We start from the raw sequence: 27,664 nt of genomic DNA, 5'->3' as shown, positions 1-27,664 counted from the left end.
GGGGTGCCAGAGGTGTCTTACCCCCACAGCATTTCTTTCCAGACTGTAAGTGATATGTGTACCAAGTTTGGTTGAAATTGCTCCAGGCGTTCTAGAGTTATGCCAGAAGATACATACATACATACATTTTTATATACATAGATTTCATTCTTTTCATTTTCCTGCCTACTCGTATATTTGAGTTTCCTAACATGGTACTCCACGACATTAATCGAATATATTGTCAATGCAAAAGCAAAATATTGTTTTAACTGAAATCTTTGGCAATGCATTAAATAATTAATTGTGGTAAACTTATTTTTCCTACAGCAAAAATACTTTTAGTTTTCCTTCCTGGTCACTGTTATCGCTCTAATCTGTAGTTTTGAAGTAAAATTAGTCACAATTGTATTTTCAGATGCTGACCAACTACTGCATCGTGCAAGGCTACTCTCAAAAGGGGGTAAATGACAGCAAAACCTTTTGGCTTATTATATGTAACCTTGAAGTAAAAATAAGGATGTAATGAAAATCATCAAACAGTGGGTTTCAAGGAATTATTCAACTACTCTGAAAAATCATTGTTGAGTGTCAGTTTCCAGAAAGCCCCGCACTACATTGGCTAACTGGCTGAACTCCACCCTGGCCCGAATTATCCTAAATGCGTCGGTTCCCGCACGGTGTCTGGTTAAGTAACAGACGCACAAAGACGATATATACATACATTTAATGTCTATAATACACATATACGAAGGACTATACAATAACTAAACAATATACACGAAGGACTGTCTATTCGGCTGTAGAATGTCTCTACAGCGCACTTGTAACCGCGCGCGTGTAACACGGTTCTTCTCACCACGACTCTCTGATGACGACTGTTCTTTTCTCGTGGCAACGCCCAAGCTAAGCGCCTGGCTCAACTCTCGGGACGTTCCCGAATTTACTTGTGGATGTAAGTTCCCGTAATCAAGAATACGGGAGGTTCCGCAGTTTCTTACTCCCACACACTTCACACATGAATAACTCCCACATACACATTATATACAAAAATGGAAAAAAAGATAAAAACACTAATTATATACATTGTTCACCGAACATACTCCCCCCCGTTGAAATATTAATTTCAACCACCATCAATAAGTTCAATGTAGTACACTTATGACTCCTTAGAATAGGGGAGAGGAGCAAGTTTCACAATTGGACGTCTGTATTGTCCATCAGCTGTTCGCACTGTCACTGATCGTACTAACTTGTCTGGTCCTGGATGAACTTTCACTACTCTTCCTAGCTTCCATTGCTGTGGAGGGGTAGATTCTTTCAACAACACCAGATCTCCTATCTGTAGATTTTCCTTCTTCTCCATCCACTTGGGCCGCTGCTGGAGTCTGGACAAGTACTCTGTTGCCCACCGTTTCCAAAAATGTTGCGTCATTTTTTGGATCAAATGCCACTTAGACAAACAATTCGACGTGGATGTTGTAAAGTCTGCTTGTGGTACAGCCAGTAACGAATCACCGGTTAAGAAGTGTCCTGGCGTGAGTGCCGTTAGGTCATTTGGATCACTACTTAACTCCGTTAATGGCCTCGAGTTAAGACACGCCTCTATTTGTGTCAATAACGTGATGAATTGCTCATAAGTGAGTAATGTTGAGCCCATAACTCTTTTCAAGTGATATTTCACTGCCTTCACTGAAATTTCCCATACACCACCCCAGTGCGCTGCTCCCGGTGGATTGAAATTCCATTGTATGCCTTGAGAGGCCGTAACATCTGACACCGATTGGACGTGCTCTTTTTGTCGCATGAATTGAAGTAGCTTTTTCAATTCTCTGTTTGCCCCTACGAAGTTCGTTCCGCAATCGCTGAAGATCTGGTTAGGTTTGCCACGTCTGGCTACAAATCTACGTAATGCAGCAATGAATGTAGGCGTTGATGCATCATTTACCGCTTCCAAGTGAATTGCTTTGGTTGCAAGACACACAAAAAGAGCGACGTATCCTTTGGTGATTTTTGAAGACCTGAGTTGGCAACTCTTGATTGAAAATGGGCCGCAGTAATCTACACCTGTATTTGCAAATACTCGGCCTGGATTGACGCGAGGGGCTGGCAAACTACCCATGAGTTGAGTTGCTGTCAACTGTTTTTCCTTAAAACATTCTTTGCACTTAAACACAATTTTTCGTATTAAGTCTCTCCCTCGTATAATCCAAAAACGTTGCTGTAGGACAGCGAGAAGCAATTGTGGTCCCGCATGCAAATGTTTCCAATGTTCATGTTTCACGATGAGCTCTGTAAGTTTATGTTCACGAGGTAACAGAATGGGATGTTTCTTGTCAATTGTCATTTGTGCATTGTGTAAACGTCCACCTACTCTCAGAATTCCCTCCTGGTCCAGGAAAGGAGTCAAATTGAGTAATGGGTTGTTTGAAGGCAAAGGATTCCCTTCTTTCAAATGCTTTATTTCTGTATGGAATGCTGTAATTTGTGCTTGTTTCACTAACACAAGCAACGTGTGATTAAGTTCGCGTGCTGAGAGCGATCCAAACTGACGTTCATTAACACTTCGCTTGGTGTTATGCATAAATCTGAAGCACCAAGCCACTACTCGTTGGAGCTTTGATAAGTTTGAATACTTGTTTACTAATAACTCCTCCACCTCGACCGAGGACTGTAATACGAGAAGACCCTTTTTTCTCTCTCTATCAACCTCAGCTGTTCCTGCTGCGTTGACCGTGCGTGTAGGATTGAAGGACTGATTACGTAACCACTGTGGGCCGAAGAACCAAATATCACGTTCGAGCAGGGTTGAGGGAGAAATTCCTCTTGTCGCCAAATCAGCTGGATTCTCTTCACTGCACACGTGGAACCAATTCTCTGCAGGGAGAACGTCGTGTATTTTAGCAACTCTGTTGGCAATAAATGTACGCCAATTAGAAGGAGAAGAGTTTATCCAACACAACACTATTGTAGAGTCAGTAAAGGCACGCATCTCTGTAATGTTCAAATGAAGAGCTTCCTTTATTGTCTGCAGCAAACGTATGAGTAACACTGCAGCACAGAGTTCGAGTCTCGGGAGAGTCACTTTCTTCAGAGGCGCGACTCTTGTTTTGCTTGCTACAAGATGCACTTGAACACTGCCGTCGCTGTATGTAGAACGTAAATAGGCAGTGGCCGCATAGGCCCGCTCGGAACTGTCACAAAAGCCTATCAGTTCGCACGTTAGGGGTTTTGAAGACACGATGCGCCTAGGCACCTTAATATCCTGCAACGTATGCAACTCCGCCCGAAAACTTCGCCATGCAATTTCTAGTTCTGGTGGAAGTACATCGTCCCAATCAAGTTTAACTTGCCAAAGTGTTTGCATGAAGATCTTTGCTTTGACAGTTACTGGAGATATCCACCCGAGGGGGTCAAATATTTTCGCGATGTCTGATAACAGAATGCGCTTGGTCAATTGCTCACGAATTGCGGGTTGCGTCACTGACACTGCGAATTCGTCACTCGCTGGATGCCATTCGATCCCGAGTGCCTTTATATGTTCATTTATGCTCACATCCAATGCAAAGTTCGTTTCTCGCAAATGTACAGGGATTTCATTCAATACTTCTGAATTGTTCGAGCACCATTTTCGCAATTCGAAACCACCTCTTTGTAGAAGTTCACTTATTTGTTTTTGTAACGCGATAGCTTGCGTTACTGTATCACTGCCAGTCACTAGATTGTCTACAAAGAAGTCTCTCAATGTAATCGCCGCTGCTTCAGGGAAGTCTGCCTCTTCGTCGCGGGCCAGCTGTTGTAAACACCTGGTGGCTAAGAAAGGAGCACTAGCCGTACCAAACGTCAGTCTCTCTAATCTGAAGTCTCTTATCTCTTCTTTCGGTGACTTCCTCCACACAATGCGATGATATTCTGCATCATCTGGGTGCATTTTCACCTGTCGGAACATTTTGACAACGTCCGAAGTAAGGGCAATTTGATACGTACGAAAACGTAGCAACACAGGCATTATGTCGTCTTGTATCTTGGGGCCTACAAGCAACTTATCGTTGAGGGAAACTCCTGTCGTCGTCTTCGCACTGGCGTCGTACACGATCCGTAAAGCCGTTGTAGAACTGTCCTTTTTGATGACACTATGGTGTGGGAGGTAGCAACTGCTTTCTTGGGATACAGGTAATTCGGAATTCGGAATGACGAACATATGACCCAAGTCTAGGTATTCCTGCATACACTCAGCATACTTTTGTTGACGTTGTGGATTCTTGACGAGTTGTTTCTCCACTTGTTTGAGACGCTGCACCGCTAGGGGACGTGAAGCACCCAGAACACCGCTATGTTCTCGGAAGGGCAATCTCACAACATAACGACCGTCGATGTCACGCTCGTGTGTGTTTCGAAAATGTTGTTCACAAAAGTTTTCTTCTTCGTTGTACAGTTTTACCGATGGCACAGTCTCTATTTCCCAGAAGCGCTGTAGGGTAGCGTCCAGATCACTACATGACGCATGATGCGATGACACTGCGCGTTTATTGCGCGGAACGTTAATTCTGCCCATAAGAATCCACCCAAGTGAAGTACTTATGGCTGTCGGTGTACCTACTGGACCTGCGACTTTCTCAGGTCTTAAAAGTAAGGGAACAATGTCCGCACCAAATAAAATGTCTATCTTCCCTGGTTTGTTGAAGGACGGGTCGGCAAGATCGAGGTTATGTAAGTGTGTCCACTGTTGATCAAAAGTGAATTGCTGCTTGGGCAAATTATTTGTAATCTTCTTCACAACGATAGCTTTGGTGGTGTACGTTTCGTTGCCCGCTTTTGACCTAAACTGTAGGTCCACCATGGAACGAGAAGTACCGATACCGGTTGCCGAAATACCGGATATGGCAACACTGATGTGTTTCTTTCGAAGGCCTAATTGCTGACTACAGTCTTCGGAGACAAACGTACACTCAGAGCCCGTATCTAAGAGTGCACGAAAATGCCGAACGTTGTTGTGTCTATCCCTAACGCCCACGGTGGCTCTAGACAAGAGAACTTCCTGCAACGGAATGGCTTTCTTCTTGCTGGCGATGTGGGACGTTACTTGCCGCGTAGAACTGGGATTTTCACTAGGAGAGAAGTGAAGGGATGTGTGGTGTTTTCTAAAGCACACCATACACGTGCGCGAAGTACACTTTCCGACGTTACAATTCGATTGCAAACAGTTGTAGCACAGATTGTTGCTTTTCACAAAATAGTACCGTTCTTGCACCGACATTTGTTGATACTTCTGACAAGTATGCAACCTGTGGTGTCCGCGGCATTTAAGACACACAGTTTCAGCACCTGTGTGATACGAATTCACATTCTTCTTTACTTGACGATCAGTGGACCTGGGAGGGGGTTTGCTGGACATTGGGAGGCTGGAGGTCACCGTAGACGCTGCAAGAGCTCTGGCACGCACATCTAGGAACGTAGTCAGGTCCTCGAACTTGGGCACTTCTGCATTCTTCAGAGAAAGTTCCCACTGTTGTCTAGATTCTGCATCCAACTTGTCGGTGGTGTGAAAGACTAATATTGCATCCCAAGCCTCTACAGGGATGTCCAAAACCTTCAGCACACGCACACACTCAGAAGTGACGTCAATGAGCTTGCGTAACCCTGTAGCCGAGCGTGATGTCACACAAGGTTGATTAACCAAGCGATTAATTGTGCTGTTCACAATCTCTCTCTTGTTTTGGTACCGCGAAACTAGCAGATTCCACGCCTCCTCGTAGTTTGCATCTGTTATTGCGATGGACTGGATTAATAATGACGGTTCACCCTTTAATGCAGAATTCAAGTACTGCAACTTCTGAGCGCCACTGAGGTGTTTGTTGTCATGAACCGATGCCACGAATAAGTCCCGAAATGACAACCATTGATGTATGTCACCACTGAATTCTGGTAATGTCAGTTTTGGTAACCGAACGTCACTTTTCGCATCACTGTTCACCGCGACCGCGACAACGGGAGAAACGGCTTCCTTCTGTTTTTTGTACAGGTAGCCCAACAAAAACTCTAATCTGTCTTGCACCGCACTCAGTTCATCGTAGTACTCAGAGAACAATGTTTCTTCGCACTGTTTAGCGAGATTCACAAGTAATGCACTACAATCTGCACTTAGTTGAAGGACCTTGTCTATGTAGACTTGAATTGTCGCACTTTCCAGCGTTGGTGAAGCTGACTTGTCTTCAATCCGAGTAACTTCCCGCTTGAGGACTGTCTTTGACGCCTGTAACTGCTCCATGTTGACTCGTCGTACAAGAGACGCTAAACGCATATGGCGGACCGAGGGTGTGGCACGTTGACTCTTCTTCTGGCTCGTTGATTTCCCGACGACGAACTAGCGGAATACGGCACGAAAACTACAATTGCGACGCATCCGGCCCGGAGGACCATTTGTTGAGTGTCAGTTTCCAGAAAGCCCCGCACTACATTGGCTAACTGGCTGAACTCCACCCTGGCCCGAATTATCCTAAATGCGTCGGTTCCCGCACGGTGTCTGGTTAAGTAACAGACGCACAAAGACCATATATACATACATTTAATGTCTATAATACACATATACGAAGGACTATACAATAACTAAACAATCTACACGAAGGACTGTCTGTTTGGCTGTAGAATGTCTCTACAGCGCACTTGTAACCGCGCGCGTGTAACACGGTTCTTCTCACCACGACTCTCTGATGACGACTGTTCTTTTCTCGTGGCAACGCCCAAGCTAAGCGCCTGGCTCAACTCTCGGGACGTTCCCGAATTTACTTGTGGATGTAAGTTCCCGTAATCAAGAATACGGGAGGTTCCGCAGTTTCTTACTCCCACACACTTCACACATGAATAACTCCCACATACACATTATATACAAAAATGGAAAACAAGATAAAAACACTAATTATATACATTGTTCACCGAACAATCATTATTATGAATTATGAAAAAAAATACTTTCATTTCAAGATCGAAAATTATATTTTTAGGTCATTTTTTAATACAGAAAGTTGCAACAAGACGCTGCCCCTCCTCATTACGGGTTAATTGTCCGTGAATGAAGTCTCCTGGTGCATGGATCGGTGGCGTTGTGTTGCCACCGCGGTCTCTAGACCTGACACCGATGGATTTTTCGCTTTGGGGTAATTTAAAGTTAAGATTGAGAACATCCAGCATCTGAAGGAACGTATTGTGCAATGTGCAGACATGATTATACCGGACGTTCTGCATAGAGTTCTGCAGAACTGGGAGTGTCGCGTGCACAAATGCATTGATGTTCAATGAAGACATACTATAAATCCCTATGTAACCTGAGTTTTACTCAACCTCTAGTTTTAAGGTCATTCATTCTACAGGTCATTTCTTGAGATTTTTTAGGTCATCAACTTCCGAGACCTATTCATAACTGTGCTCCTACACAGAACGACAATATGGCCTACTTTGAGGAAGCAAGAACCATCGTTCAACAAAGCTGGAAGCAGTGCATGCTTCGTAGTAATGTCTGGCGAACGTAACAGTTCGAAACTGCAGGACTTTTGGCTCTCAAGGACAATAAAATGCTTTGAAAGTGACACGCGATTTCCTTGCTGTTATTACCATAAAGTAATTGCTCCAGTGAAAAATCTGCCGCAGCTTAAGGGTTTGCATAAGCTTACGTGACCCAACACTGCACGCAATATTCTCGTCACTTCTGAGGGGTAACACGGCAGGCGAGTTGTACACCGTAATCGCACATTGAATCCTTTGCTTGTAGCGAGGTAATCGGGCATAAACGGACGCGTCCAATCTCGGAAAGTTTAGAAAAGAAAAAAAAAGCAGGTTCATATCAGGTTTCGGAACCTGGTTTATCTTCGTACGCTGCTTTAGGACAAAAGTTGACGAGCAAGGTTCGGACGCAGTCGGCATTATTCCCACACGCAATGTTTCATTGACATCGTAACTCAAGGCTTGACGGGAGTTTCGATCCATTGATGATATAGCCTTTCTGTCTTAATCTAATTTCTGGTAGTAAACAACTTATTCATCATTGTGTACATTGCTGTGATAAACGCAGTTCGAATGTAGGATCGCTACAGTTAAGAAATCACTTCGTCAAAGGCTTGTCTAAAATTGATCTTTCTTGATTATCGTTGGTTTGGTAGAGTTGAAGTCTTGATTCGAACGCCACTTTACTTGAAAGAAAGTTCCGAAAGACCGTTTTAGGAACTGGCAGTAGTTGTCAAGTCCACGTGGAGTAAATGAGATGTTGCCAACTCAGTTTCTTTAGAGATTTCATAACGTGAAGTTCCGGTTATCTTTTCTAGGTTGTGTTATCGTGTTGTGCTATTTTTAATACAGTATGGAAACCTTGGGTAACGTCGCAGTGAATGAATGGATGTCTAAACACTGCAGGTAAGAATGACAACAGCGCTTCTCAGAAAAACGAATATGCGTCCGGTCAGCTTCCTCTGGAGCTGTGTCAAAGATTCCGCACTGGTGTTCGAAACAGGATTTCAACTATACAGAGCGACCACAAGAAAAATAACCTTCGCCCAAAAGTCTCCGCGCATCTTTCCCTTCTTCCGTTCAGCTCGGGCCATATGAAAGCATGTTCCACTCTGCCCCTCCCCTCCACGCGGAAGTACGGTGCACAGGAGTCGGGGGTCTGCGCAGGCTCTTTTGCTTGTGGTTCCACTATAACCCCGCTTTCCAAATTAAAGTAACGTTGCCGTAAATGTTTATGATAGGCAATAACTTTTAATGTAGAAACCTGAGCGCTACCTGAAATGTGTAGATTGGGCAAATCAAGAAATGAGATTGTCTTGGAAGGTGTTGGTAAAAAAAAAAAAAAAAAGAGCAGCTTTATCAGAAATCGAGAAGAGAAAAATGCATTTGGCTGGAACACTTGCTAAGAAGATCCTGCCTATATAAAATGCGCTCAAAGGAGTAGTTAACGAAAGGGTTCCTATACATTTTGTTTGCCTGGAAACGACTGGGGAGGTTGGGGTCAGTGATGTGCAGTAGACTATAAGTTGTCTACACGTAATCTACGCGTAGATTACATTGGGTTGTAGTTTACATAGACTACGTAGACAATCTAAAGTGCATTAAAATTAATTTTTAAGGGTTTCATGAAGGGAAAGTGACATATTCAACTATATTGGTTCCTAACGAAATGAAAAGAATCCTATTTACAACAAAATTTCTCTTGTCTTCTATTATCAACTATGGAGGAAGATAAATAGCATGCAAGAAACAACAACAGATGGCAGTCGTGAGGCAAGAGTGGTCTTTTTCCCATAAAACACTAGAATATTTCCTATATTAGGTTTCTTCCTAGGTGAGAAATTGTTCGAATTTAGAAGAAAGAGTATGGAAAGTTCTCCTCACACATCAGCAACTGATACGTAGTATAATTTTGTTTTACTTCCACGGCGCCCTTTGCTAAGTTATCACCTTTCGAGACGCACATCACTGGTTTGGGTGCTCGATTCTATAGTATACAGACGGGTACACCTATACAAAATAATGCGGCATATACTATTGTAGACAGACAAAAGAAAAACTAGTTGAATATGTATTTACTCTGTAGCTCTACAGGTACTAAGCAGCACTGTGAGAATTAAGCTTTTTCCTTGTTCTTCCCTGGAGGGGGCGGGGCACAGTGGAATATTTCACATTTCATTTCGGAGAGGGGTAGTTTTTTTATGGGTATTCAAACTTGTATATATCTCTATATCAGGATCTTTTCGCATGGGGATGCAGTGCTTAAAGTGGGGGGAAATGTGGGCTGATGCTTTACCCCAGTTAAGAGAATTCTCATAAAGCATTCAGCACTAGAATAATTTGCATAGGCACATAATCTACAGTCTTTCATGGCACCCCTTGTCCATGTTTTCAAGCTAAAATTGAATTATATTAAGTATTTCCAGATATCTTCAGGGGGGGATAGTGCCTCCTGGCCACCCTCTGCGGCCGCCCTTCATACGTTACCAGTCAGTAAACTATACTGCCTTGCTGTTCTAAGCCCAATGGAACAGTGGTTGTAACATTATATCTTATGATAAGCTTTACAGGTTATTCAGAAACAGTATCTTTACATTCTAAGACAATCCAAACTCACGCACAAAACAAGCTGTTGAAGTAGTACCAGGTGGTTATAATTAAAGTGACGGTGTTCAGAGTGGTACAGCACGGGCTGTAATGAGAGTAGCAGTCTGAAACTTCGTAGATATGCTAATGAAGCAATGCGCTCGCGAATTATGGGGGAAAAAATAGTTCCAATTCTCGCCACCAGGGTAAAAATGGCGCTGTAAGCAGTCAAAACGTGGAATTTTCCGTAACTCTGACGTCAAAGTCGGTGACATTGCCTAACCATTGTGTGAACTCCCTGGTTGTTGTTGGTGACGCTTGTTGCTTTTTCCTTTAGTAATGTTCATGTAATTCGAATAGTGAAATTGTAGCGATATTTTATTACAAAGAGTAATGTTTTCTGCGATTTATAGTGTTTTTCCTGTAACTATACCAAGTTTTGACTGCTTACAGCGCCATTTTTTACCCTGGTGGCGAGAATTGGAACTTTGTTTTTGCATAATTCGCGAGCGCATTGCTTCATTAACATATCTACGAAGTTTCAGACTGCTACTCTCATTACAGCCCATGTGCTGTACCACTCTGAACACCGTCACTTTAATTATAACCACCTGTTAGCACTGAGAAAGCTTGACTACGTTCAAATTTAATGGCCAACTAACCTACCTTCATGTTCATTGCTTTTTGCAAAATCTCTGCACCCGATGACACTGTTGCCAAGTAAACAATATGATATTTAAAAATAGAACTTCAGACGAGAGGTAGGATGCAAAGGTTTTAAACATTAAATAACTGATTCCCGAATGACTTTTTACTGGTGTTCGTTTCATAGTTAAGAAATTGCATACCTTATGCTTTGGATTCCATTTTCTTTGAAGGGTATAAAAACATCCCTGACAGGGATAGAAATATCTTCTTTTTTGCTGAGCATAATTTCTTTGTTGGGGGAATTCCCCCCCCCCCCCTCGCACACTGCTAATCAGAGCAATGGTACAACTCAAGGTTATTGGTTACCTGCGTTCTAACTGTTAATGTGAACTGAATCCTGTTACACATGGCTTGTAGCCAGTGATGTGCGTCTATGCGTAAACAACGATAGTCTACATTCTACACGTAGATGACGTAATCTATGTAAACAACATGGCGAGAGGTGATAACTTAGCAAAGGGCGCCGTGAAAGTAAAAGAAAATTATACTGCGTATCAGTTGCTGACGTTTGAGGAGAACTTTTCATGCTCTTCCTTCCAAAGTCGAACAATTTCTCACCTAGAAAAAAACCTAACATAAAATATTCTATTGTTTTATGAGAAAAAGACTAATTTTGCCTCATGCCTGCCATCTGTTGTTTTTTTGCATACTATTTATCTTCTTACATAGTTGATGATAGAAGAAAAGATACATTTTATTGTAAATAGGATTCTTGTCAGTCCGTTAGGAACCAATATAGTTGAAAATGTCACGTTCCTTTCATGAAAGCCTTGAAAATTAATTTTAATGCACTTTAGATTGTCTACGTAGTCTATGTAAACTACAACCCAATGTAATCTACGCGTAGATTACGTGTAGACAACGCATGTAAACGTAAACTTATAGTGTACAGCACATCACTGCTTGTAGCACACTTGGCCAACGATCAGCCAGGGACAAATTGAAATATTTCAATATCAACCTTAAATACAGCTCTCTATCAAACCCGAACAGGGAACCTTGTGATGGTACAGCGCTGTTTAAAGAACAAGATGTTTGTTTGTAGTTAAACGGGACTGATGTAGGCGGCGCAACGAGCGTAAAAAAGAAAATAATATAAGTCGTATTTGCAAGTCAATTGATAGCCTCACAGTACGTCACTCGAAGTGGGAGTAACAGATGAAGGACAGTTTATTTCAAGGTTAAGTATGTCGTAAAGCCAGCAAGACACTGTTCCTAAACGAATTTTCTTTATATAGTCAGCTTCGAAGAGCGAGTTTACATGTGCCTCAATAATAGTGCTTGGCAAGGAAGTGTGTTTTGCTTCTTTCATAGGCCTAAAATACATTTCAAATGCATTAACATTTTAAGAAGAAGATGAAAATACCAACCAATTCGTCCTTTATCGTCCGTCTTCCTTAATAGGGCTATTCATTTCTTGTCACCCTCACAATTTGGACACTACTTCCATGGTAAATACTCTCTAAACAGGCTGATTTTTTTTTCATATATAAATATGGATGTCATCTGCAAAGAGGAAAAAACAACAGAGTATCAACAATTGCAAGCATCATCAATGTCAGACAATACACAGTCATCAAACTTATTAAAATGGTGGCCCTCCCAATCTCTTAACTCAATAACAAGCTTTCAATTAACACAATCAGATACGTCCACAATGTGGACTTCTAGAACTAGCAAATTAATCAATTAACATTAGAATAAACGAAGCGCCATCTCTCCCACACTGTTCATCTCATACACCAATAAAAGCAATAACATTTTCAATTAAAACAAAAGTGAAAAACCACCTAACCTTCTGACCTCTCGATCATGCAATCTTGAATAACATAAAAGAAGAATGAGATATGTAAAACAAACAATAAGTCTATATCTAGCACGTGAATATACAGGGTGACAATTAATGAACTATATGAAATAAAACCGTCATAATTTCTGAACGGTTCGCGTGATGACGTGGCTGGCCACAGGGCATGATGGGAATTCGTATGCGTATGCGCACGCAACGTGTTGATGTCGGCCATTTGCAAGTGTCCTGGAGGAGTATTTTGGGGACCGCATTCTGGCTCTGGGGTACCCAGAGGCCACTGGAAGGGGGCTATGTTAAGGACAAGGTGTACAGAAATAACCCCAAAACCATTGCCGAGCTGAAAACTGCCATTCAGGAGGTCATCGACAGCATCGATGTTTCGACACTTCAGCGGGTCATGCAGAATTTTGCTGTTCGTCTGCCCCACATCATCGCCAGAGATGGCAGACATATCGAACATGTCATAACCTAAATCCGAATGTCTGTAGTGCCGTTTACATGTGCAATACAGTTTGTGTACTACGTGGTTTGTCACTAATTTCCGTTTTATTTCAAATAGTTCATTAATTGTCACCCTGTATGTTCATAACCCAGGTTATATATAAACAGAAAGGTTTAAATCATAACATTTATCAATTAACAATAAGTAAGTCAACCGCAGTGAACCTACCACGTGGCAGATAAATAAAGGCATTCGCCCCTTCCCCCACGTTAATCAGCCACTAGAATAAACTCCCCCTCTCGCTAAGGTTTGAAACTAACAACAAGTGTGATAAGAAAGTAAAAGAAAGAAGTAATGCAACTTACATAAAGAATAATAGAGGTCGCGCACATCTACAATACCTTTTGTAGCTCATCTTTCACCTAAGTTTTCGGTTCTCTCTCCACACTCAACGCTTTTTGAGAACAAATATATTCTTCAGAGATGATGCTGCACAACATAAGCATCAGTCTATATAGATATTAGTATGTGTCAAGACAACTACAGTTGCCAGTAATTCACCACTGTTATTCTGTAAGAAAACAAAACTTCAAACATTGATAAAGTAATAAATGCATATATAAAAGAAATATCCATCCGATAGATGTAATGTATACTTATCTTTTGCGTTTTTCTGTTCTCATTGTTGGCATTGATTCTTCTCAATTACTGGTTATCAATCACATCTTCTGTTCTCTCGGAAACGAATTGAAAGCCGTTGCCTGGTAAGCTGGAATAATGCCGAGACCCGAATAAAAGATATCGGAAAGACGTACCCGATGCACGTTGTTCATACTTTTTCGCGAACTCGGATAACGAGGCAATCAAAACAAAACAGCAATAAACACAGGAAGAGAAAAAGCATCAAGGTACTCACCGTATCCGGTCCACGCCCGTCCAGGAATGTGGTGCATCTTGAAGTGGTTCGGTTTTCGGCGGCGTCCTTTGACTCGTGAGTTCGTCCCCACCAACTCTCGCGCTGCCGGCCCGCCTGGTCGCTAGGTGAAGCGAACAGAGCACGGAAGCCAGCCACTCCCGGCGAACAACACTTATCGCGCACTAAATAAAGATCTTCCGCTGAAAGGCAAAATACATTGACAGGCATTGAGACACTGTACCTACCTGTGGCACTTACCTTACAATCGCGATATCCCGACGTTTCCGTCAAAGGCTACGGCTCCCAGGAATAGGCTTCAGAGTGATTGAAGTGAACACCCTGGCTGTCCTCATCAAAACGCCACTGTCGCAGGAAGATTTCATTTCCGTCTTCTATGGTTGCCTCTCCACTCACCGCCAGTAGCGGCGTCAGCCTGAAATAATTGGTGACCTATAGATTTCAGTTTCAAATTCTCGGGGGCTAACTAATAGATTTAGATTTAGATTCATTTTCTTTTTGTGCGAGCCATAGGCTGTACGCACTACATAGTTTTGATTTTTCTACAATATTTTGTTACATTTAGTTTTCTTTTAAGCTGTCTCTTACTTTGTCCCCTATATACACATTCTTCCCCTCCCTCGACAGTTCTTCTTCCAGTCTTTCTTCCTCGCCCCACTTCTCTTTTCCTGCACTCTCACCAAAAAACGCATACATTTTACTTTACACACACTTACACTATAAAGATGGCTCGTCTGGAGCATGATCACTCATTTCGCTGCCTTCTGTAATAGCTTTCCCCCGCTGTTCTCTAACTTCTCCCAGGCATTTCCCCACTTGCTGCCCCGCTTCCTTTATCTTTACTCTGTCGTCTACCACTTCAATCACCTCCCTCCCTATTAAGTTTTTCATCCATTTGTCCCTTAGGTCACGTGTAGGAGGGCAGTTCAGTAGGATATGCTTGTCCGTCTCCTCCCCATCGCACAAAGGACATATCGTTTCCCCTGCTTCGTTTCTCTGTCTTAGTTGTTTCCATCCCCCTAATCTGAACCATGCCAGCGCGCCTTTTTCATTTTTTTCTCACAACCTGGATATATTTCGCTTTCCCCCATTCTCTTACTCTTAGCTGTTCCCTGATTGAGGTCTTTGTTTGGCAGTCTGCTATTATTTATTGTCCGTCTGTGTCCAGTAACCTGTCTCTGATTTGATTTTCTGTTGAGATGCCCACTCTCTTCCCATACCCAACCCATTCCGATATTATATAAGATATTTTTCACTTCCAGACCCCAGCGGTAAACGTTTTCCTCCCTTGTCTGTATTTCCAAGCATTGTCCCCTCAGCGTAGTTTGGCCCTCTTGTGATAATCGCATCCAATATTTAACAACCCTCATCCGTGCTTGTACCGCGTCTCTGTTCAGGCCCAATTCCTTGAGAATCCCACAGTTGGCCGTGCCTCTGCTTACGCCCATTATTCTCTTATAAAATTCTGTTTGTATAAAAAATATTTACTTAATACTTTACTACGGTACAATTTTACTTGTGATATATTTTAGTAAGACCAAAAGTAAATCACTATGTAAGATGTTGCATTCTGTTCTTGCATATACAAAAGTTCTAACAGGCACGAGTCTTTCTTATCAAAAAAAATACCACATTTATATTGTTTCTCTATTCCCAAGCCATTATTTAGTGGAATAATATCACAGACATACTATTTACATTAACAGTACAAAATAAACCATAAAAACTACACTCATTCTCAACTCTCTCGGTATACGTATACATGTAAAACTGTTTATGTAAAGCGTGTGAATATCGTCTTGCAGAAATGAGAAATTGAACCACACAAAGAAACTACAATAAGATACGTCTGATTTTATGGGCATCTGCAAAATTATCTAGCTAATTCTCTAGCCTTCTTAAACCCGAAGGTTTATTGCTGCAGCAACACCATCTGTCCCCATCCTGGGCAAGATCAATCCAATCTTTTCCATCCTTACCGATTTCCTCAACGTTATTCCTCCATCTTTGTCTTGGCCCTCCCACAGGTCTCTTACCATCAGGTTTCCCAACAAGAATTCTGTAAACTCTTCTTTCCTCTCCCATTCGTGCCACATGGCCTGCCCGCCTAAGTCTTCTTGATTTAATTATTCTAATAATATCTGGACATGAATACAAGTTATGCAGTTCTAAATTAAGTAACCTTCTCCACTCATCTGTCTCCTCGTCCCATTTAGGTCCAAATATTTTTCCAAGGGTTTTATTTTCAAATACTCTTAATTTATGTTTTATGCAATGGACCAAGTTTCACATCCATATAATACTAGATGCAAAATTACTGTTCTGTATATTTTAACTTTTAGTTTCTTAGATATTGTGCGAGATGATGAAAGTTTATGAAGGGAAAAGTAACTAATGTTATACGTATAAAGAGCTGTAAATAGGTGCGGTGAGTTTCATGAAAAAACAACTCTCCTTACTGTGATAAGTGCGCAGGGAAAGTAATTCTGGGGAAGAATTTAAATACGTTTCACCATGAACCATGGCTGAATTATTGCCCGTTTGGTTTACAAATTGAAACATAAATTCCACAGTTCTCGCAGTGCATGATGGGACATGCCTGGTTATCTTCCCTCTTCGAGCTTGTTCCCTCTTCCAGACGCTGCTATCTTCCCGGCGCGTGACAGATCCTGACGGAACACAAACAGGGGGGCAATTTGAATTACAAAACGCCTCCCGCCAACAGGAAGAAGAAGAAGAAACCGTACCTAAAGGGAAGGAGTTAATTTTCCAGCGATTTGCAAATGCGACCGGTGCTCGTGCAATGATATTTATGTTCCCCTAGATATTTCATCCACGATAATAAATTTTATGTTGTTTTCCTCTGTCTGTTGTGCTCTGAAGTTGAACGCCTACTTTAAAACTAGTGTTCGAAATGTGATACGGTGTCCATGACGTGCAGCAAATACAGGGTGTACAGAAATGAATGGTGCGGCTATAAATGTCAATACGAAATTTATTTTTCAACTTACGTGGTTGCAGCAAACACTGTTTAGGCGGAAACTGTCTCAGTTTTTTATATGTGAGTTAAAATTACAATCTTTTTGATACCCTGATTCCAAATATGGCCTCATCACGTAAGGATTTTCAACAAACAAATCACATTCTCCCTTGGCCCCCTTGTTCCCCGGATCTTACTTACGCTGTGCGATTTCTTTCTATGGGGGTTTATTAAAGACAGGGTTTATGCACAACCAATACCAACTTACATCCGGCAACTTCGTGATCGAATAATGCATGCAGTGCAGGACATGTTACACCGTCTCTGGAACAAGTTTGATTACAGCGTTGATGTGTATCGTGTGACCAGGGGAGCTCACATTGAAGGATTGTAATTTTAACTCACATATCTAAAACTGGGACAGCTTCCTCCTCTAACAGTGTTTGCTGCAACCACGTAAGTTGAAAAATAACATTTTTATTGACATTTATAACCGCACCATTCATTTGTGTATAACCTGTATATATAAAGTGTTGAAACTATACGTCCACAACTCGATAAATCGTAACGAAAGAATTCTTGTTTACAGTGTGGTTAATATTTGAAAAAAAATCAAAAAGGGGTGGGGGTGACCGCGTGCTGTAGTCAGTGGCGTGCCCAGGATTTTCGAAAGGGAGGGGATACGTACACTATTTTTGGTAGTCAGCCGTCATTTTGCCACCTTTTCCTACATTTGGCGTTCGATTTTTTAGGAATACTGGGCCAAAGGGGAGGGTATAACCCCACCAACCCCCCCCCCTTGGGCACCCCACTGGCTGTAGTCCCAAAATATTCACAGGGTATGCGCTAAGTTTCGTCAAACATTTAACGGGTACCGTTTCCATTAGCAATGGATTATATTTTCATTAACTATATGGACTGAAGCATTTAAATTCTACAAAAAAATGCCATTCCCATGGTAGAATACTGATGATGATGATGATAATGTTTGTTTTGCCTAGTTTTAATTGGAATAAAAGTTATGAGTTTCTCTTCTTTAAAGCTTTATTGAAGCTTTCGGTGAAATATAAACTTTAAAACAGCTTTTCAACAAATATAACTTGTAGACCGAAACCTATTAGACCGCGGTTTAAAACCCTAGTCCTTTGGTGATGCAGAGAACCAGTAGTCGGAAGTAGTGCGATGCTTGTACCGTCGCTACTGTAGCTAAGCCCCGTGACAAGTTAAGTTTGCAGCAACTTTTCACATATGTAGACCCCAAACGTGCACACAGAATACAGTTTCGATGCAATACTGCCCATTTTCTCACTGTCTGTGGTATGAACACCTCGGTAGTTGGGGCAAGACTGGCACAGGAGATGCTGAGCACCAGTCTCGCATTTATTAGTACATAAAACCTGCTGCAAATTTAACCTGTCGCGGGGCTTAGCTACAAAATTTGTAGATGTAGATGTAGCGGCGCTACATTTTGAAAATTGTTCCTGTAGTTGTGGCTATAATTTCGCTACGGCTACATTTCTTCTCAGCATTTTGAGATAAATTTTGAATGTGGCAATAGTGTAAAAAAAATTCAACAATAACGTTTACTTTTGCAGAAGGTTCATAAAGACAAAGTCTATTATATGGTAATACATAGGGATGTGACGAAGCTGAAAATTTTCCGATGCCGATGTACTCACCGATAATTTTTGGAACCGATACCGATGCCGATATTTAACCGATTCCGATACATAAGATTATTAAACAGAAATGGGATGTTATTTTCTGTATGACAAAAATAAATTTGCTATGTACATTTCTATTGCATATCATATGTATATACATATACTATATTCTCAAGAGATGCGAATGTACATTTGCATCTACAAAATGTTATGTGAACCTTTAAGAAGAACATGGATTCTCAAGAGATTAAACATTAGTACACAGGCAATTCTTTGAAATGCAAAATGAATTCCTGTTCTGCCAGATTCAATTTCAGAAACACGAGATTTGGAAGCACTTCAGGAAGTAGCCTACTTCTTCTCTTATATCAAATCTGTTCAGCAACACTGAACACTCAATCACTGAATACTGATGCAGCAAATATGCCCAAGTATTTTCTCAGCACTTGCTTCAGGTTTGAATATTCATTTCTGAATTTCCAATACAACAGCAGATCCTGGTTCAGCAATGTACTGTTTTATTTCCGATTTATAGTTAGGTTGATCCTCTGAATGAGTGTTTGCAATAATTTTATTACAAAAACTCTACAATGATGACGAATCATAACCAAATTTTCAATAAATCTTACAGTATAATCTGTACCGGTTTAAATATCGGACTTTTGCCGATTCCGATACCGATGCCGATGTGTCAATTTCGGCCGATTTTCATACATCTGTAATCGGCTTCGGCACATCCCTAGTAATACAGATAATCTAGATTATAAATATCTTGATACCGCAGATTATAGATATCAGCGTAATTTATTTCATTAGTATCTGAAATAACTAACTGATATATATGAAAATATTCTGGCTAACAGTTACCTTCTTTGAGCTGCATCGTTATTTTGGGGAGAAATGTGCATCCTTTACACAACCCCCGGAACAAATCCTGTGCATATCCATGGCTTAAGAGACAGCAAAATGTCGTTAATTACTGTGTAAAACACAACTTGCAGTGCAAAAAGGAGCGATCCACTACAGTAACAAACGCAATAGTGCAAACCTTATCCATTATGTTCACGACAATATCATCCTTGAAGAGTTAGTAAGATACGAGGCCCAATCAAATATAAATGGGAATTTATTTTTCATAATTTATTGAAACAAAATTCAAATACAAAACAAGGACATTATTTTTCTACATAGCTCCTTGCAACTGAAATGCACTTTTGCCAGCAATCCCATTGGCCCAGAAACTCCTCCACTCCTGCACCATTCTCAAAACGCTTACCTCCCAGTGCTTCTTTCAGTGGCCCAAACAAATGGTAATCACAGGTAGATAAGACCGGGCTGTATGGAGGATGTACAAGTGGTGTCCAATTAATTTCCTCCAGTTTGTCGCGTGTTTTTTTTCTGGTCATTCGTGAGGAGGCATGGAACCCATCTGGAAGAGATTTTTCGGTATGATGGCGTGAGCACTATCAAATCTTATGCCCACTGCAGAAGAAATTTCGCTCACTGTCCAGCGACGGTCACCTTCAATAAGGCCCTGAACAGCCTCAATGTTTTCTTGAGTGACACTTGTCTTTGGCCACCGCTCATGTCTTTCATTTTCCAGTTTTTCGACCCCCCAAAATATATTGTGCTATTCATTTCAGCCGTTTTACCCCCTTTTTTATAAGAAAATTGATTATGATGCGTTGCGCAACGGACGGGTGTACCTCTAGCTCACTCATCGTGCTACTGACTGATGTGGAGAGTTGGCAAGGACTCAATGGAAGGAACAAACTCTACACAACCCCACCATCATCACCTCAAGGTCACAGAGCTATACTACACTTTCCCTGGTCGTGGAAAAGAAATTCCCCTTTATATTTGATTTAACCTCGTATATTTTTCGTTCAAAATACTGATTTAATATCAATTAATTTGGGTAACACCCTAATTGCAATTCTCATATATCAAATTTGAATTGACAGGTACGTTATTCTCAAAACACTATATAAAAAATAAGGAACTGAAGTAACACTGCTATCAAAATTATCGAATGACGGCAATCATGATAATAAATAACAGAATCTATCTTCCAATAAGTACGGCTATTTTGAATATCCATATGGTTATTTTAAGGGCATGCGGTACAATTTCCACGGGAGTCTTCCCAAGCCCTTCCGTCCATGGCTGTGTGCCAACTTAGCTCTCTTGGAGCCAGATCTGGCTCTTTCGTGCACTCTAGCCGGACCCTGTGGCCGAGTGGTTAGCACATCGCGCTGCGACGCCAAGGGTCCCGGGTTTGAATCCCGCTCGGGTTTGGTTGTTTGCGAATGTCCATTCATCAATTTCATCACTCATCCCCATATTCGCAAATTAGCCAAGAGGCACAAAACGCGAAGTAAAATAAACTAAATCAATCAATCAATCTTTCGTACACTCGTTCGGCTATGAACTGGGACGCCCCCCCCCCCCGTGCCCCACTATGATGCCATCTCTGGTTCCGACACACATAGACCACCTTTCGTCATAATTATACATTTTGCACGTGACGTGATATTGTTATATTGGCTGCGTCGCCCCACTCCCTCTTACCTCCCCAGCTACTTCTTTATAGCGCAATGTTAGACGTGAAATTGACATAATATTGTCGTCAGGGAATTCTTTACTTTCGATTTCATACCACCATCGGTGGATTATTGAGATGGGCGATGCCGCCGGATCTAGATGTTGAAAACTAAGAATAAATTGTCATCAATTTAGAGTTAACGATAACAGCAGTGCCCCACCCCTTTGACAACTAACATTACCCTAGAAGGCATTTTATCCAGCCTTCGTAAATCTAGTTCCATGAGAGTCAATTTTAACTCCATTTAAGATGAAATTTAGTTCTTTTATGCCCATCAGTTTTGGCAACACTGCCAGGAGGCAAGGAAAAAAGCATTGATCATACGAGAGTATGATTTGATTCGTTCTCTTGTGAATATAAAACTTCCGATGGAATAGAAAGAGATGTCAACGGGAAGAGGGCAGTTTGAAGATGAATTTCACCAGCGGAAAATTCGAACCTCCCATTTGATTAGCCGTAACTTGATGTTGAAGTTGATTCCCCATAAGGAATACATGGGATTCCGAAAATTCTTATTCATCATATTTTTCAAACATCGTGTCCAGCTTAATAATCAACTTAACAAAATGTTTGCACTTGCAACATGGAGAGAAATTCATACTCTTGGATACACCCAGGGTTTGTTTTAGTAGCAGTGCTCATTCGGGCGATACTGAAATAAATGCACAATTGGTGCGTAAATGTATCTCCTCGCCATCTAGCGCAATAGTAGCGAAGTAGTGAGTAGCGCAAAGAAGCAGCGTAGCGAGCTACTTTTTTGCAAATGCAGTTTTAACTGTAGCGAAGCTACTTTTAAAATGTAGCGTTCTGATCACTGCAGAGAACCACACCTTTCTGAATCTGTTTTTGAATTACATACTAAGTTATTTCTCAGAGAACCCCTGAATCACCAGCTTTTCGGCAACCTGGAGAATGTCTTCCGAGGTTACAGAACTATCCTCTTTTACACAGTGAATTTGTATACATTTATCCAAGACGACACCATAGTTGATTATACATTCACATACTTACAGAACCTCTAGCTACAATTATTTACAATTTTCTTGTATTTTTGCAAAAATACAAAATCCTTTACATTATTTTTAGTATTGTATCATGAGAAAAAAATGTTTTAATCTTATTTGAGAAATGTGGTTGATCACAGATCATTCTTACAGGGGGGTGGAATAACTGCGAAAGGGTTTAAGTGCGAAACAAACTACGCGCGAAAGAGCACAACCGCGAAACGTAACACAGGATTAAAAGCGAAACGAAACACACGCGAAGGAACAAGCGCGAAAAGATTAACAGAGAAACGGATTAAGCGCGAACGGAATAATCGCGAAAGAATAAGAGCGAAAGGAACAAAAGCGAAACGGATTAATAGCGAAACCATAATTGAACACAGGAATAAGCGCGAAAGGAACAAAAGCGAAACGGATTAAGCGCGAAACCAAAATTGAACACAGGAATAAGCGCGAAAGGAACAAAAGCGAAACGGATTAATCGCGATACCAAAATTGAACACAGAAATAAGCGCGAAAGGAAAAAATGCGAAACGGATTAAGTCTGAAACCAAAATTGAACACAGGAATAAGCGCGAAAAGAATAACAGCGAAACTGATTAAGCGCGAAATGAATAACAGCGAAACGGATAAAGTGCAAAACCAAAATTGAACACAGGAATAAGCGCGAAAGGAATAACAACGAAACGGATTAAGCGCGAAACGAAAATTCAAAACGGGAATAAGCGCGAAAGGAACAACCGCGAAAGGAACAACCGCGAAACGGATTAATCACGAAACCAAAATTGAACATAGGAATAAGCTCAAAAGGAATAACAGGGAAACGGATTAAGCGCGAAAAGAAAATTCAAAACAGGAATGAGCGCGAAAGGAACAACCGCGAAACGGATTAATCGCGAAACCATAATTGAACACCGGAATAAGCGCGAAAGGAACAACCGCGAAACGGATTAATTCCGAAAACAAAATTGAACACAGGAATAAGCGCGAAAAGAATAACAGCGAAACGGACTAAGCGCGAACGAAATAAGAGCGAAAGAATAAGAACGAAAAGATTAAGCGCGAAACGGATTAAACGCGAACGGAATAACCGCGAAGGAATAAGTGCGAAAGGAATAACAGCGAAACGGATTAACTGCCAAAATTTCACTTACACTTCACTTACAGACAGATGATGCGCAATCAACTAGAGCGACATTGTGGTAGACCATGGATCCTTTATGCAGATGACTCAATTAGCATTTGCAAAACGGCAGTCGGCTACTGTGCAAGGATTTGGTAAAATTTTCAAAACGTCTGGATCCCGAACATGTAAACACTGTTCGCAAATACTAAAAAAAATCACTGGTAGAGAAAAAAGACACAAGTTTCCAATTTTAACTTTTTTTTCCGATTAGAGCTTGGGGCTTCATTATGAGTGATGGATGGCAATCTGTGATCACTTCCAAGAAGCTAACGAAACGGCCCTGCGGTCGTGAGAAATAAGTGGTCCAGATCCAAGCCGGATGTTCCCACGCTATGCGGCATCATCCCACACATGGCGAAGGGTGAGCGCTCCCTCCAAGAGATCTTGGGTGCCAAGTTATCTGCTTTTTTTTTTTGCTCCTCCGTATTGGGGAATCGGCGCCCATGCGTCTGAGACTTCCGAGTCTGGCAACACTGGAGCTAAATCTTCTTCCTGGAGAGGGCGGAATCCCGCATCCATCCCCCAAACCCTTCCGTCTGTCACGCAGGAAGGCGTTGAAGCAAATAGGATTTCGACGGGGGTGAGAAAAAACTGCTCATGGGCAGAAGTGACATCAATAAGGGGGCAGAAAAAAATAAGTGTTAAGATATTGGATTCTGTTTTTCTTACGGTGCTAGTTTCTGGTTAATGACGTCACGGTGAGGCATCAATGCAATATTCCTTTAAAGAAAAACAAGGAAATTGAATAGGTTACGAAAACGAATTCCGAAGAAAAATGTACACTCACCGGCAATACAAATGGGACTTCTAGATCCTGAAATGCTTCTTCCCTGCAAGGCGTTGTGTGTGTTGCATACGTCTACGGCGCTGGTAGAAGTTATCATTGAAAATTTGCTATTAAAATTCACTTCACCGTAGAGTTGGGTGGAAGCAAGTGTTTCCTGAAAGGATATACGTGTCACATATTTATTGCCGTTGAGTGTACATTGTAAAATGTTAACTGGAGGTATGATGGCCTGAGACTATCAATTTCCGCAGGCAAGATACTGCCGTAAAAACGGTGATAACAGTTTTTGAAGTACAAACAGGTTAACTATAAATTAATTTAATCCTAATGATTCGTTTTTAAAAAATATACTATGTTACAAGCAACTTTAGATTATAATTGCAGTAAAACTTCGTTAATTCGGACTAATGGCGGGATAAGTTGACCGGTTTAACAAAAGTCCGGATTAACTTGATTGATTGATAGATTGAGTTTATTTTACTTCGCGTCTTGTGCCTCTTGGCTGACTTGCGAAGATGTGGATGAGTGATGAAATGATGAAATTGATGAATGGACATTCACAAACAACCAAGCCCGAGGGGGATTCGAACCTGGCACCCTCCGGATTAACTGAAATAACCTAAAAGAACAGTAGAAAGTGCATTAAAACTCCGTTTATAGCAACAAGACACGTTTATTATGGTGTATTTAAAGGACATAGGCCTAAATACACTATACAGTACAATACAAAGTCTGCGGGAAACAGACATCAGTGGTTGACTGCCTTTTCTTTGGGAAGTTCTCTTGTTGACTTCTAGCCACATATAAAACCTTGCATTCTGCTTTTTTTTTTTTTTTTGGCCTTTTGCCTGTCCGGATTAAGCGAGGTCCGGCTTATCGGGATCCGGATTAACGAGGTTTTACTGTACTATCTATGCAAGATAGAATATTCAAATTTAAAGTTCTTTATTATATGTCTCAGTGCTGTAGTGCAAGCATATATCATTGTGTGCATTTGATTTGATTGTTGTCATTTAGTGTCTCTTTTCTGCCACTTTTGGCTAATCGTGACGATGAGGATGACTGGTGATATGAAGAAATTAATAAAGGACCACTCACGAGGCACTCATACCCAGGCTGGGATTCGAACCCGGAACCTCTGGCGTCGTAGCGAGCTGTGATGATCACCCCGTCACATACACACACATGCACAGAGAAAAAAATAGAGAGAGTTTTATCCCTTGTCCAGCGGTAGCTCAGTCGTTAGGGCGTCTGACTACCATGCGAGAGACCCGGGTTCGATCCCTGGCGGGGGAGAACCGGGACTTTCTCAACCTGTTCAAATGGCACCGGCGCCCACCCAGTGTCGCATAGTGTGTGTACCTGGAGGTAAAGGCGGCCAGGGGCGTGGTACTGATCACATCACCCTCAGCTCGGCCGAGATCAAGAAAGCGTGGCCCCTAACCCAACACCCCCTATGCGCCTAGGCGTGGTGCAAAGCACAGGGAGCATTCTTTTACACACTTTTATCCCTTGGAACAATGATTCCAGCACTCTTCAGGTTGCTTTGTTATTAATCATGATGAGAATGGTACCTTTTTATTTAAGGCCGGGTGAACCCCAGAGCCGCTTTAACCAGAGACAAGGTCGGACAAATTCCCGCCCCGTAATCGAAACTGGGTCTCCCGCATAGCAGTCAGACGCTCTACTGCGGCGCATTGGGAAAAACAAGAAAGTTTACATCTTATTGGTAACGATCTTCCCCCAGATAGTGACAGAACATATTTCTGCAACCATGTGACTTCGGGTTTAGGAATGCCAAAGGTTTAGCTAGTCCCGTAACTATTGTTCGTTTTGTAATGGAATGGCCCCTAGAGCCATTCCTATAGCGGTGTCAATCGTGCTGTAACCCGATGCTTTCCACGTGAGGTGTCCTCAGAGCGCTGCACGGAAGAGAGGACACATCAGTTTCTGGAATGGGAAACACGTGGAGTGGGAATATCGATTTACAGTTGGAAGTGTCGATAATGCGCTAAGCCATTGGGTTTTCGTATTTCGATATGCCCCTTGCTCTCCCAGAACCAGTGGCGGATTGTATTCAAGTAGGCACTCAGTGGCTAGAAACCTCTTGTGACCTGCACGTTGTGTGCATGTGTGAGTGCATTGAGAAGCCAGGTAACAATATCAGGTACGGTTTGACTTTTAAAGAGCCTTCGTGCATGATATATGAGGTCTACAACACAATGTAGCATCCTTACAAGAATCAGTCAACCCCCCCCCCCATTTTCTTTGACGCACACATACTCTATACCTAGGGCTAGGAAGTTGACTAACTAACTCTCTAGCCTTCCTAAACCCGAAGGTTCATGGCTGCAGCAACACAGGCCCTCCATCTGTCCCTATCCTGAGCAAGATCCATATACTCTTTTCCATCCCTACCGATTTCCTTCAGGTCTATCTCAACGATGTCCCTCCATCTTCGTCTTGGCCTTCCTACAGGTCTCTTACCATCAGGTTTCCCAACAAGAATCCTGTAAACTCTTCTTTCCTCTCCCATTCGTGCCACATGGCCTGCCCACCTAAGTCTTCTTGATTTAATTATTCTAATAATATCTGGACATGAATACAAATTATGTAGTTCTAAATTATATAACCTTTTCCATTCACCTGTCTCCTCATCCCTTTTAGGTCTAAATATTTTCCTAAGGATCTTATTTTCAAATACTTTCAATTTATGTTCCTCTTTCAATGTAAGGGACCAAGTTTCACACCCATATAATACTCCAGGTAAAATTACTGTTTTGTATATTTTAACTTTTAGTTTGGGCACTACTAAACTAGGAAGTTGGTGACAGACAAATCATCTTTCTTTCTGGGCTTTGAAGACAATGCTAAACATTATTTTAGTCATTTTCAATTCAGTTAGAATCACAAAACATTGTGTTTATTTTGAATTACTTTGCATTGTCCGGCGTCTTTTTGTTTTTGGGTCATTCAGAATTTTTTGCCTTTTCTTTGCATTTTTTATCATTCTTCTCCTTACCAGTTGTTTCATGAACTTTCAATGCATATCCTAGCATGAAATGAAGTAAAAATATGAAGAGAAAACTACAGTAGCACTTAATTGCTTTTTTGGTCTTTGCTTCTATACTCTAAACCACCAAACAACAGATTATATCAAATTATTCAACTAGTCTCTTGTCATTTTTGAAAAAATTACGTTATTTTAAGGACGGAAATTATTTTTAGATAATTTTGTTAGATTCTTTAGGTCATCAACTTTCGAGCCTAACAAAAAACAAGTGTTAGAACTAGGGCTGAGCCGATACCGATATACAGTAAAACCTCGTTAATCCGGACCCCGATAAGCCGGACATCGCTTAATCCGGACAGGCAAAAGACAAATAAAGAAAAGCAGAATGCAAGGGTTTAAAAGTGGCTAGTAGTCAACAAGAGAATCGGAAAGAGTATCCGTGGGAATCGGAAAGAGTATCGGTGGAATC

The 27,664-nt window shown here is 41.5% G+C and overlaps 1 protein-coding gene across 1 annotated transcript; it reads right to left on the bottom strand.

The window, feature by feature from the left end:
* Positions 1-1,138: 1,138 nt before the first annotated feature.
* Positions 1,139-6,247, bottom strand: LOC145996368 (uncharacterized). Its single transcript, XM_083132799.1, has one exon. It carries the CDS (start codon positions 6,245-6,247, stop codon positions 1,139-1,141), a length of 5,109 nt encoding a protein of 1,702 aa, XP_082988925.1.
* Between the last annotated feature and the right edge of the window lie 21,417 nt (positions 6,248-27,664).

Source organism: Lepisma saccharinum, chromosome 12, assembly GCF_977018435.1.
Source record: "Lepisma saccharinum chromosome 12, izLepSacc3.1, whole genome shotgun sequence".
Taxonomy (NCBI): domain Eukaryota; kingdom Metazoa; phylum Arthropoda; class Insecta; order Zygentoma; family Lepismatidae; genus Lepisma; species Lepisma saccharinum.
Note: the sequence above shows the minus strand (reverse complement) of the source record. Positions and strands in the feature narration are given on the sequence as shown.

What these genes read in the sequence shown, in the direction of transcription:
- LOC145996368 (XM_083132799.1), bottom strand. Translation starts at nt 6,247, where the DNA reads ATGGAGCAGTTACAGGCGTCAAAGACAGTCCTCAAGCGGGAAGTTACT.